At 37.1% G+C, this 12,572-nt stretch overlaps 2 protein-coding genes across 2 annotated transcripts; both read left to right on the top strand.

The window, feature by feature from the left end:
* The first annotated feature begins 52 nt into the window (after positions 1–52).
* Positions 53–9,819, top strand: LOC105975798 (dentin sialophosphoprotein-like protein). Its single transcript, XM_013001032.2, has 12 exons — positions 53–602; positions 1,951–2,177; positions 2,996–3,051; positions 4,308–4,376; positions 4,583–4,935; positions 5,168–5,236; positions 5,310–5,398; positions 6,401–8,524; positions 8,635–8,712; positions 8,792–8,903; positions 9,049–9,099; positions 9,209–9,819. The coding sequence occupies exons 1-12, from the start codon at positions 255–257 to the stop codon at positions 9,257–9,259; spliced, it is 3,627 nt and encodes a 1,208-aa protein (XP_012856486.2). The 5' UTR covers positions 53–254; the 3' UTR covers positions 9,260–9,819.
* A 521-nt stretch (positions 9,820–10,340) lies between these two features.
* LOC105975817 (small ribosomal subunit protein uS8my) lies at positions 10,341–12,113 on the top strand. Its single transcript, XM_013001049.2, has 3 exons — positions 10,341–10,567; positions 10,839–10,999; positions 11,763–12,113. Exons 1-3 carry the CDS (start codon positions 10,438–10,440, stop codon positions 11,859–11,861), a joined length of 390 nt encoding a protein of 129 aa, XP_012856503.1. The 5' UTR covers positions 10,341–10,437; the 3' UTR covers positions 11,862–12,113.
* The last annotated feature ends 459 nt before the right edge of the window (positions 12,114–12,572 follow it).

Raw genomic sequence — 12,572 nt, 5'->3', positions numbered from 1 at the left:
AAAAGACGATAAAACCCCCAATATTACCTAGCATAAAATTAGTATGGTAATTAAGCACAATTAAGGTTAATTACAGATAACAGAGGGCGGTGGAATTAGAAAACTGAAAAAACCCAAAAATTCAACTATTGTTGGTCGGCTCTGGCCGCGAGTTCTTCGTCTTCTCGACACTGGTCACTCCTTTCAATTCGGTTCAATCAATTCGTAAACATTACCAATTGAGCAAATAAACCCCGACCCGAATCCGAAACCAAATGTACGGCGGCTCAAAGATGGGTCGCGGCGGCGGCGGCGGGGGAAGTGCCGGAAAAAGGAACATTCACGCGCCTCCTATCAACCGCAGCGCCGCCCCCGCCGGCCGCCTCTCTGTGGGCGGTGGTCCTCGCGGCCGCGGCGGCGCATCTTCAGCTGCGATATCACCTCCATCAACATCTTCGTTGCAGTTGGAGGAGAGTTTTAGCCTTGTTAGGGAGAATCCTTTGAGTTTCGGGATGGCAATAAAGCTGACGCCCGACCTCTTGGAGGAGATCAAGCGCGTGGAGGCACAAGGTGGCACGGCGCGTATGAAATTCGATGTGAATGCCAATAATCCTAATGAGAATGTGAGTTTTGTGAATTTTTAAGATATGACATTCTTGTTGAATCTTTCAATTCCATTAGCGGTTGTCTTTTTTATTTATTTTTAATGTGGAGATTGAGGTTTAGCTGAACTTTTAGAACGATATTTTATGGACAGTTTGTGAAATTTCAGGACTAATTGCTCTGATTTTGTATTGACTTTTGCCTTTTACTGCTGACTGTCTAAATCGAAGCATGGATTTAGGGTTTAACTGTATGTTTAAATTTGTCACCATAGAAATTAGGCTGGATTTGCTTAAAATTCGTTCGGTTATTCTTTGCAAATGTTGAAATGGACTTTTCTATTGTTAAGGAGGTTGAGTTACTGGTGTTTTTGAATGCTAGTTTCTCATTCTGGCAACTCGGCCAGTTGCCTCTCCATTGTTATAGAAATTAACTAAGCATATACTTGAGACTTGCTTTTGTGGTGAGTTGAGTAGGAAAAAGACACTGTAAAAGCGGAGGAGAGAACTACAACTTGATTTGGTAATAAGAAAGTTGATAGTTTGGCTTACTATAGAATCTGGTCTTTGTAGTGGATGAGTGCTGCTCATATAATGATCTTTGAGTTTACCAAATGATGTTTCATCTGCATCAAAGATCACGATGGAGGAAGATATATATAAGCCGTAAGCTTTGGAATGAGCTATGCTCATAATTTTGGTCCTACAAATGGACTATTCGTTCAACTATTGTCTATTAGTTCTTTCCCCTTTTTTGTTAATTTTTTATTTTGATTCATAGTGATACATTTTGGAGCTTGGAGCTAGTAGAGATTGTAGACATTTTCTTTAGCAACCAAGTTTAAGGCATTAAATAATGTATTTTCTACATCAGCATGGTATGAGCGTTTTTTTTAGCATTGCTGCAAATAGGTTACGATTCTTGACATATTTACCTCATAAATATCATGGTAACCATTTTATTAGGATTTTTTCTAAAAATGAATTTCTTATACATTATGGCGCTATCTTCCTTGAGTGACTCGATGGAGATGAAGAGAACCTATTGACCTTGCTTGCTTCTCTGTGTGTTCCTATACAAAACCATGTGCTGTCATTCATCTTCTTTCAGTTTGATACGTCTTTCTAGAAATTTGTTATGCTGCTCGATAATATTTACCTACTATTTGATTATTGAATTATTTGCATTTTGCTTACTCATGTTAATATAATCTACATAATATTTTAATTTGTGATACATTTTGCTATGCGGTTTTGTTTAGCCTTCAGATTGAAATGTGGATCTCAATATGCGGTTTTGTCATGTGGTTTATAATTGGATCTTAACAAGGGCTTCAATATGATTAATTTCCCTGTTTTTTTTCACCAGGTTATTCACGTAGGGGATAAGAACTTCAAGTTTACATGGTCAAGGGAACCAGGGGACCTTTGTGACATATATGAAGAACGTCAAAGTGGTGAAGATGGAAATGGCTTGCTTGTAGAATCAGGTGGCACTTGGCGTAAGCTAAGTGTGGAGCGAGAATTAGATGAATCTACTAAAAATCACGTGAAAAGGCTGTCAGAAGAAGCTGAACGCAAGCATAAATCACGAACGTATGCTTTCTCTCCCTGAAGTTTTCATTCTATGTAAATCTATACACTTGCCTTTCCTGATTTGTCAGGGCACTACTTTTTAATTATTTGCAGAATGACTTATATTTCCATGAGCATTCAGCATACCTACCCTCTCTGAGGTTATACTAAGTTCGTAGTATAAAAATGACAAAAGGTCTGTAGCTTAATAAGTTGAAAATTGGGGATTTTAGTCATAATCATTTCATGCTTGTGGGCAAAACCATCAGAGGAATTTTGAAAGTGACTTTTTCTCTCTTCTCTCTTTTGGGTGGGTTGGGATGGGTGATGAGGTGATGGTGATTTTTAAATATATGCTGCCATGCTCATATTAGTAGGACGTGTAAGTTATAGTATCTTCCGTTGAACTATGCTAAATCTGACAATCCGTCCATAGAAACAATGGGTTTTAATTTATATCTTCTCGAACTTAGTGATCTTAAATAAAAATTATTTCATCATGTCTTAAATTTTCTCTGACGTGCTTGAAATGTTTGCAAAGATAGCGTTATTATAGACTAATATAATGGGGGAAGGTCCAAAAATTAAAAACTAGTCAAAGTCTCTGATGCTAGATTTTCTTCTGTCTTAGTTCCACTTTAATAGCGTAAGAATAGTTGTGCTGCATATTTCCCAAGTATATAGATACGATGAGCGGATGGATTAGTTGAAGTTGTTCAAAGTAAGATTTCAGAGAAGGAACAATATAAACTGAGCACATTTTGAGGGGACATGGGTGGAATTAGACTAAGTAATTTCTTATAAGTTTTTCACTAATCCCTTTCTTTTACCTGATACAGATCCATTGTCTTAGACGGTCAAAACCCATCTGTGAAGAATCAAAGAAAGCCAGAGTGTAAGTCATTTTACTTTCATGTGCATCTGTCTACCTTTGTGCATGCACTGTTTCATCATACTAGACCTCATTTGATATTTGCGAAAAGCTTTATCTGGAATTTTATCTTGTTCACTATTCAAAAACCCACTTTTGTGAATGTCAGAGGATATACCTTTGCATTGATCTCTTCTTTTGGCAGCTGCAGTCTGTAGCTATTTCTAATTATGTGCTGCTATGATTTCGGAAAATCTTTTTAAAAAAGAAGAAAAAAAAAATGTGCTGGACGTGAAGGGAAGAGATGGTTGTCCTAGAAATTATATTACCATTTTGTTCTGTTTCATGCATTTTGAAATTTCTTGCATATCCTTTATCTTAAAAGTCGGGGCTTGAAAATATCAGTTGCGATTATCTGTTTTATTCATTGATACGTTGACCAAATGACCATTTATCTGCTCTATTTTGCGAATAGACACAGCAAAAGCTCTGCTTTCTCCTAAAATATTTTATTTTCAATTTGTTTATTTTATTACTTTACCATGAAGAACTTTTGATACATTAAAAAGTTAATCATCTTGGAAAGATCTAACGAAATTAGTGAACTATCAACACTTATGATCTCTAAATACATCTTTGCATTATCGTGCACTGTGATTGAAATTACTCATTGGTGATGAGATTACAGGAATCTTCCTAATCTGGAAAAATGTACTCTAGTTTTAGTAACTTATCTTATATAATTTGAGAGCCCTCGGTGGTCTTTCATGGTATGGACAAATAATGAAATTTGCACTTTAAATTGAAAAAGTTTGAGCTTCACAATTCTAAACAGAAAATATTTTAAGATTCCATAGTATTCTCCTCATTTTCTTTGTAGCTGAACAAGAACGATATCTCGTGTTTTTTATTAAATTCCAACACTTCCAATTTCCCAGAGCCCATGCAAGAATAGGTTCAACCTGCTGCTATATAGCACTCGTTGTCTTACAAATTTGTCACTCATTATTTTTCCACGACATCCCAAAATACAAGGCCATTTTGTAAAAAGGATTTTTGTTTATTGTAACATTCTCTTAATTATTGATGTCACACTAATTCCCAAGAAGCATATACATAAACTTTTTACATTTGCAATAATTTGTTTGTGCGAGTCAAAATGGGTAATTAAGAGTGGAGTGGAATGGAATGTGGAATAGTATTTTGTTCTTGCTCGAAACCACCTTGATCATATGCAAAACAGCTACATCAAGTTTGATGCCGTGAAATTCCATTTTCAGCCAATCATTGGAGTAGCAATAACAAGAAAGAGCCTCCTTACAAGAAGCCAAAATCTGGACCACCTGCAGGTAAATTGGAGAATGATTTTTCATGATTACTTTGCCAATTTGTTTATTATTCGGTTCCTTTTATATATGTATCAAATCACTAGTGAACAATTTTCCCATTACATATATTATGAGAATTTTACATTTTGCCGTTGAATGTATTGCTATATGTATCTTTATGTTAATTATTTATTTCTGAATTAGTGCTTGTTCATGAATTACAACAGGTGGACCGCCTAAGCCTTTCTATAAGTCTGGTTTATCTACAACAACTATTTCAAAGGTTAAGCCCTCTTCTGGGTCACCTTTGTCTTTGCAATCAGACCAACATGGTGCTCCAGCAACTCCAATTGGAAGTGTCAATCTCGTGAAGGGACATCCGAGCGTACCAGATTGTACACCTGCTCAAAATATTAATAAAACTGCTGTCTCAGACAAAGAAATGCAAACCAAGCTGCCAGGTAGTGCTAACCATGATAAATCTAAACACAATCGGAACACGGAGGCCAAACCTACTGACTTGAGAAGTTTGATAATTTCTCTTCTTATGGAGAATCAGTCCAAGGGAATGAGCCTTAAGGTAAGATGATGAATTTGAGAAATTTTGTATCAGTATTTACTTCAGTTATTTTTCTTCTATCTGTTCCCACACCTTCCATTGAAAAAAGAGTGTGAAGGTGGGAAGGGAAAAGCCACAGATACGAGGAGGATAATGCATTCGAAATACAAACTATGTAATTAAATTTCCTGTTCTATTGATGGATTCCATAATTTCTTTTGCATATCACCCTTTGCTTTGTTTTGTTTATTAGGCTTTGGAAAAAGCCATTGGAGATGCTATGCCTAATTCTGTCCGGCAAATGGAGCCCATCTTGAAGCAAGTATGTGATATTCTTGATAAAAGTTGTTAGCAAGAATCACAATTTATTTATGCTTATCCAATTTTATTGTCAGATTGCAAATCTTCAAGCTCCTGGGAGATATTTCTTGAAACCAGGAGTGGAGATGGACAGCTTTAAGAAGCCACCTTCTCAAAGTGGAAGGTATGTCCACCTCATCAGGTGTTGTCTGCGTGTGTTTAATGCTTATGCTTGTTTGTATGCGTGCCTTTTCTGTGGATCATGATAGAACATAATAATGGTGTTGATTACTGATTATAAGCTTAGGTTTGTATGTAGCCATCTACTAAGATGGAAGACTAACGGTGGTGTATCAGAAAGGTCTTTTCATTTGCCCAAATTTGCAAATATGTTATACGATCAGTATGGAATCAATTAAGGGAAATGTTCAGAATAAAATGCATTGTAATATTTCCCATGCAACCTGGTCTTTTTATTCAGAAAACTTTTACAACGATACTTGTATTCTTGTCAATTCATAATTTCCCATGTGCATTGATGTTTCAAAACTTGCACGCCATACAAATATGTATTCTGCAACAATTTGTGAGGAAATTTTCTGTTTTTCCTCCCCCCCCCCCCCCCCCCCCCCCCCCTTTTTTTTTTTTTTTTTTTTTTTAAATCTATTACCACTCGGTTCTGGAAATTAAGCTAGTCCTATTATTTGAGGTTCCTTGACCATCTTTGACAAGTTAGATATATGTTAGATTCTGAGGTTTCTGTTGGCCATGTTCAAATGAGTGAAATTGAGCAGAATTATGAGTATATATGGTTCCTCAATATAAGTACAAAATGAATGGGGCAAGGCTCTCATGGGCTTTCTTTGAAGGACTGAGTATATGTTGGCCTGTCACTTTTCTTTTTGGAAAAATATTGCCCACAAATTGCAATCATTATATCTCAAGATAGAAAATGCTAACAAGTAATAGGAAACATAAAAGAGGAAGTAATTGTGTTTTTTGGAATTGCCAATGATGTCACGCATTGGATTTATTAGCACTCTCTGTTTACTTTTAAAGAAGTTTTGGGATTTCATAAATCTAGTTTGGTTAAGTTGCTGTAAACGCATCCATATTTGTTGCATCTTGCTTTTGGTGGGTGAACCTGTCCTTGCTACTGGGTCTTTAACATAATACTCGCCTTCAGGTCTCCAGAAATCAACCGTCAACAATCACATGCCCCCCAGAAGTTTGATCAACTTCCTGCTCAAGATCCCTTTTCCACCAAAACAACAGACAACAATGAAGAACATGATAAATTGAATACAACGCCTTTACATACAGTCGATGGCGTAGAGAAGATTGATATACTACACAGTTCACCAGAGCAGTTTAGTGAGAAAAAAGTTTCCAACATTACCGAAGGCAAGGCAGGCAGCTCTAGTGATAGTGGTAGTGACAGTGACACTGACAGTGATAGTAGTGACAGTGGCAGTGATAGTGGAAGTCATAGCCGAAAAAGTCGAAGCCCAGTGGGTAGTCAGAGTGGGAGTAGTAGCGATAGTGATAGTGATGCATCTTCCAGCAGCAAGCAGGCATCTGATGAAGATGTTGATATTATGACAAGCGATGATGACAAAGAATCGAAGCATAAATTGCGAAATTCTGAACCCGTCACTTCGAAATCCCCTGTTCAATGGGGTCACCCAGATAATGAATCTGTCGATATAGGAAATTATGATGATCATGTCTCTGGTGTGGTTGAGATTGAGAAAGACTCACCTGAAGATGACCATGGTGCTGAAAGGCCTGCATCTTCTTACTTAAATCCTAATAAAGAAGGTGAAGCAACTGTTGAAGCGCCTGTTGAAGAGATCAAAACTTCTTCAACTCATCATCAAGAACAAGAAAGACAAGTCTATGACAAAAAAACATATGATGGACCAGACAGTGTGGTCAGTGATGGCTTCAAACATGGTCAGCCTGTTAATCACGAAAAATCATCAAAATCCAAATCTAAAAGACGAAATGACGGTAAGCACTCTGATGAGAGGGCTCACAGCAAAAAGAAGTTGAAGAGAAAAAACTCGAGTCAACCGGTTTCTGGAACGATAAACTCAATTTTCGGTGATAGTCCTTATAATTCATCACCCGATAGGCCTCTACAAGTCCCCGACAAGGGGGGCATCAATGTAATGGGAAACAGAATGAATAGTGATGGTACTAGCAATCCCAATTCACAAACTGGTTATAACCAAGTAACTCCCACTAGGTTTGCATCTGATTCTCAGCTGCCAGGTCAAAGATCATTTGAAGCCCGTGGTGCTAAGCACTCTGAAAGAAGCCCTCAAACCAATAAGGGTATGCAAATCCAGAAAGGATTTAACACAGAGGCACGAAGTGAAGATGGTTTGGGTGGCGAGACAAGGCCAGTGAAACTTTCGGTGGAAGGTGTTGCAGACAAACATGCAGCAGTGAAGGACTCGCATTACAGAAAACCTGATTCTCTGGGGAGGGTAAAGGAGGCTGTCCCTCATTCTAACTCATACATGAGGTATTCTCCCAAGGATAACAATATTAGTATGACGGATAAATCTCCACCAATGAATGGTCGGGGTGGACGTGTACTACAGAGAGAGCTTTCAGAGTTGGAGTTGGGTGAATTTCGAGAACCCTTCCATGAAGAAACCGCTGGGCCTAAGAAGCAAATCGAGAGGAAAAGTACTTCCAAGCAATTGGAAAACAAACCAATGGATTCAGAATACTGGAACTCAGATTTCGGTAAAGGAAAAGGGTCTAAAAAGGTCACTGCAGATCCGGGAAAATTGCCCCCATTAAATTCAGTAGCATTAATTTCTGGCATTCCAGATGGACCATCTAAAAAGAGGAAGGCTCCAGAAATTCATATCGATAAAAGCACTCGATCTCTGGACCAGCATCATCAATCATGGGGAGATCATATTGAAGTTGGTTCCCAGCACAATAAAGTTCCAGAAATGAGTGCTAAAAGTAGATTTGCTGAAGCTGGAACTGGTCGGGGGGCAAGCTTGGAAGCTAACGGAGATACTTCTAGGAAAGTGTCTGTTACTTCAACAGAGCAGCCAAATGATCTTGTACGAGGAGTTGCTCGTCATACGGCAAAAGAGAGCAAGAAGCAGAAGTCCAATTTGGTAGGCGATTCAAATGATAGACGAAAAAGTGCTTCTTTGACAGTTAACAATGATGGAGGTCAAAAAAGGAAAGAACCTTCTTCAGATGACAACAGTTGTTCGTACACCAAATATGAGAAGGAGCAGCCTGAGCTGAAAGGTCCAATTAAGAATGCCTCTCAGTAAGTATAGATAGTTCCCCTTTTTTTTTTTTTTATTGTTAAATAAACGAAGGTTTTTGAAAATTACTACATTTTGTGGCTCGGTTTTATTTAACAATCTAACCTTTCAGGTACAAAGAATATGTGAAGGAATTTCAAGAGAAGTATGAGAGCCATTGCTCCTTGAACAAGATCTTGGAAACTTACAGGTATTTTGAGCTATTATCTGGTCCCATTCCGGGTTTGGTGGTCTATTTATCTGATTGGTGGATTTTTTGATTTGTTTAGGGATGACTTTAGCAAACTCGGGAAGGATCTTGAGTCTTTCAAAGGCAGGGATATGAAGAGATACCATGATATCTTGGAGCAGATGAGGTCATCATTTCGTCAATGTGGGGAGGTACGCTTAAACTTTATTTCATCAATTTCCTATTAAGAAAACTAATAACGCTGAAAACTGCAATCCTTGCTTTATAAACCTGTTTTATACTTTCAATCTCTTCGATGAATACTATTTCTGGACTTTAAAAGGTGACATTTTGCAGAGACATAAACGGCTGAAGAAAATATATGTCGTGCTCTATGAAGAATTGAAGGTTGCTACCAGCCTACCCTTTCGGTCTTTATTAATTTTGATACTTGATTTTATCAGTTTCTCTATTGTCCTTGGTTAACGCAATCCGTATACATCGTTCCTATTTGCAGCACTTGAAACAGATGATTAAAGACTATGCCGCATCGTACAGAAAGGACTGATTTATATACCACCATTGCCTGTTGGAATAACCTTTACATTCGATTTGGAAGTAATACAACACCAGGGGATTTTATTCCTTGTGAGTATTATTTACGAGAGTTTCACACTAAAACCCGGCACCCACGAAGCTTTCGACACTGGCATCCATTTTCAAGAAGATGGTTGGTAATAGCCTGTGTTGCAAGTGGATGAAAAGTTGCGGTGGATGAAGGTGGGACCCCACAATGGTGGTGTGAGTTATTTATAGCAATACTGAATGAACGAAAAATCGGGAATCAGTTTTGTGATATAACCTAATGTGTATATAGGTCTTGTACAATATTATTACCATGGCTTTTCATGGTACATTTGTATTTTATTGTTCTTGTGGTTTCTTGAGTCAGGTGGTACTTACTGTACAAGGCTTTTCTTTATCACTGACTTAGCAAGTTACTGAATAATGTATCTATTGTGAGTTGTGACTAATTTTGACATTTCTAAATTGTATTATTAGTTGACATTACCTGTATAAAATTATTTTTTATTAAATTTTTATATTAATTTATGCTATTGAAGTTCATTGTAATTGCAGAAATACCACTAGGATATGATTATTTAGTAGTTTTTTTTCTAATGAAGGAACTGGCAACGTATAGCTGCATTGAGTAAATCTACACTCTCGTATAATAGCTTGCAAATTATACGAGAGATGTAAATCACATGTTTGACAAGCTCGATCTAGCGATCGTTGGCAATGTGATTCAAACTTGGATCAATCCTGACTGTTGTTCTAACTCGGTGTTCTAACTCGACACAGATTCACTTGCTCCAATCGTTAGGCCATCCATCCCTTAGCCTTATAATAATAAGAGTAAATTACAACCATCTCCCTCATGTAAAGTCTATTTACCAAAAAAAACCCTAATATTTTAGAAATGACATCTAGCCTCCTGTAGTTTGTAATTTTCTTACATCCACCCTCCAACAAAAGGGTGTTAATGTAAGAAATTTAGAAATTACGGGGTGTAATGTAATTATCAAAAAACGAGGGGTGTCCTAACGGCCCAACTAATTGATAAAAAATAGCCCAATTAGTACTGTAAAGCCCAAATCATTTGTCCTGTTTTTCTCTCTCTACTGAAAATCAGTTGAAGGGTTTTAGCTGTAGCAGAAGAAGAAAAAAGGGGGGTTTGCCAAAATGGGGAGAAGAATTCTGAACGATGCCTTGCGAACAATTGTCAATGCAGAAAAGAGGGGTTTTGCTTCCACAGAGCTCAAGCCCATCTCTAATGTCATGTCTTCTTTCCTACAAATCATGAAACACAGAGGTACACGCACACACACACGTATCAATTATTGGTAATGTATCTGTAATTTTCGAGAAATTGGATTTGTGCGAAAGTTTCGGAACGGGGCAATACCACAATTTTCAATTTTTCTTCTTCTCAAGTTGCTTTAATTGATGCCCACTTGATAAATTGAAGATATTGGAAAGTATTGATTAAAATTATTTTTTTATTCTAATTTTTTTTTTGAAGTTTTTATTGTTTTGGAAATGAGAATGGTGAATAAGCGTGGATTTACGATGAAATTCGACAGGTTACATTAAAGATTTTCAAGTGCATGATCCACATAGAGTAGGGAAGATAACTGTGCAGCTGCTGGGTAGGGTTAAAGATTGTAGGGCTATCACTTACAGACAAGATATCAAGTCTCATTACATCGAGAATTACAAAACCCGTACTCTTCCCACACATCAGGTTTGATTTCGTTTTGCACGTAATTTTTACTGATTTGGTGATTTTGCACTGTCTTTGTTCGAACTGAAATTTGGATATGAGCTTTGTTGGTAGAATGCAAACTAGTGTATTTGTCTTCGATTTTATAGATTGTGACTCAACGTGTGTTTTTATGAAATTTGATATTTGCATTTTGGCGAAAGATTTGCAGTTCTTTTGTGGAAGTCAAAAGTTGTAGTTCGGAATCTCGGGATTGTCTATCAAAGCATCTTTTGGCTTGAAAAGAAGAATGCCATCTTATTAATTGACGTATTGAATTCCGCGACACTTCATATACACTCTAGATCATTAAGGATTATATCATCTCACTATCGGTGATTTGATTTAGTTAGGGCTAATAGGTTATTTATGCTTCTTATGAACTGAATTCTCATTTTTGTTTTGTTTTATTTGAGAATAACAAATGAATGTACCTTGTGAAACACGGATATGCTCCGTAAGTATATTGTTTTCAACATCTTAGGCGATGCTTCGCTTCGAAAACCGAGGTATCAAACTGTTCCTATTTTTCGACTGAGTGCCTGAGTATGTGTATATATGTGCGTGTATTTGCTTGCCAAAATGGGGTCACACTTCATAGTATTACGTTGCAAAACGATAACATCACATCTTCTATTCATTGTTCTCGATTTTTATGAATGGTGTTCTTATCTGATTTGTTTATAGATTTTATTTTAGTTTCCTCAACTCTCTTACACGATTGAATTTTTATCTTCACGTGCAGTGGGGATATGTTGTAATTACAACACCAAATGGAGTGTTGGATCACGAGGAGGCTATTCGACAAAACGTTGGTGGTCAAGTGCTTGGATACTTCTACTGAAGATTTTATGGTTCTGGAGAGAGAAGATGAATGATTGCCGTTTCCTGTTTTTGGTTTGTATCCTTTTTTTTTTCTTTTTTTTTTTTTTTCCGTTTAGCCAAGAAATGCTTATGAAGAACTTCAATTATGTGGAGCTCCCATTGCAATAGTTTCAGGCAGAATTCGGTGATTGTGTTGCATGTACTTAAACGTTACTGTGCCTTTTGCATCGTTTTCCAGCTTCTCAAGTAATAACATTATCTGCATTGAGTTCTTGATTGGTGTTACCATGAGATATAAATACATGTTTTTCTCTTTTTTTCCTCTCTTTCGCGGTCTTGAATATATTTTCTGAAGGTGGATAGGAGTTTAAGGTGATAGATATAGACATCGACTAGTGTTCAGTTGGTATGACGTTAGAAAATACGGTTCGTTTTTCATCTGTAAGAAGCTGCCATGTTGGGCATTGCTTGAAAGTGAGTTTTTTGGTTGGACAAAGGTGGAAACGAAGTGTACTGTATATAGTAGACAAATTGTTTCTCTTCTAACTTAATTACAATCCTATTTTACACAAAACATACTAAGTTGAAACGACGAATGGCTCCGCAAAACTTTCTTAAAAGTTATGAACTCCTTTCGATTAGGACGAATGCCCTTTAGGTACAAACACATGTTGCTGCCTTTCAAACAACTATCTATAATTCATTATTATCACCTGCTGTTTATTGTTTG

The sequence above is a fragment of the Erythranthe guttata genome, chromosome 9, assembly GCF_056151865.1.
Source record: "Erythranthe guttata isolate IM_541 chromosome 9, IM_541, whole genome shotgun sequence".
Lineage (NCBI taxonomy): Eukaryota > Viridiplantae > Streptophyta > Magnoliopsida > Lamiales > Phrymaceae > Erythranthe > Erythranthe guttata.
The sequence above is the reverse complement of the archived record's forward strand: the minus strand, read 5'-3'. Positions and strand labels throughout refer to the sequence as shown.

Bases quoted from the DNA above. Each gene is read 5' to 3' on its own strand.
- LOC105975798 (XM_013001032.2), top strand. From the start codon at position 255: ATGTACGGCGGCTCAAAGATGGGTCGCGGCGGCGGCGGCGGGGGAAGT. The intron at 603-1,950 runs GTGAGTTTTGTG...TTTTTTCACCAG, and splicing joins CCAATAATCCTAATGAGAAT to GTTATTCACGTAGGGGATAA. The intron at 9,100-9,208 runs GTTGCTACCAGC...TCCTATTTGCAG, and splicing joins TGCTCTATGAAGAATTGAAG to CACTTGAAACAGATGATTAA.
- LOC105975817 (XM_013001049.2), top strand. From the start codon at position 10,438: ATGGGGAGAAGAATTCTGAACGATGCCTTGCGAACAATTGTCAATGCA. The intron at 10,568-10,838 runs GTACACGCACAC...GAAATTCGACAG, and splicing joins ACAAATCATGAAACACAGAG to GTTACATTAAAGATTTTCAA. The intron at 11,000-11,762 runs GTTTGATTTCGT...CTTCACGTGCAG, and splicing joins GTACTCTTCCCACACATCAG to TGGGGATATGTTGTAATTAC.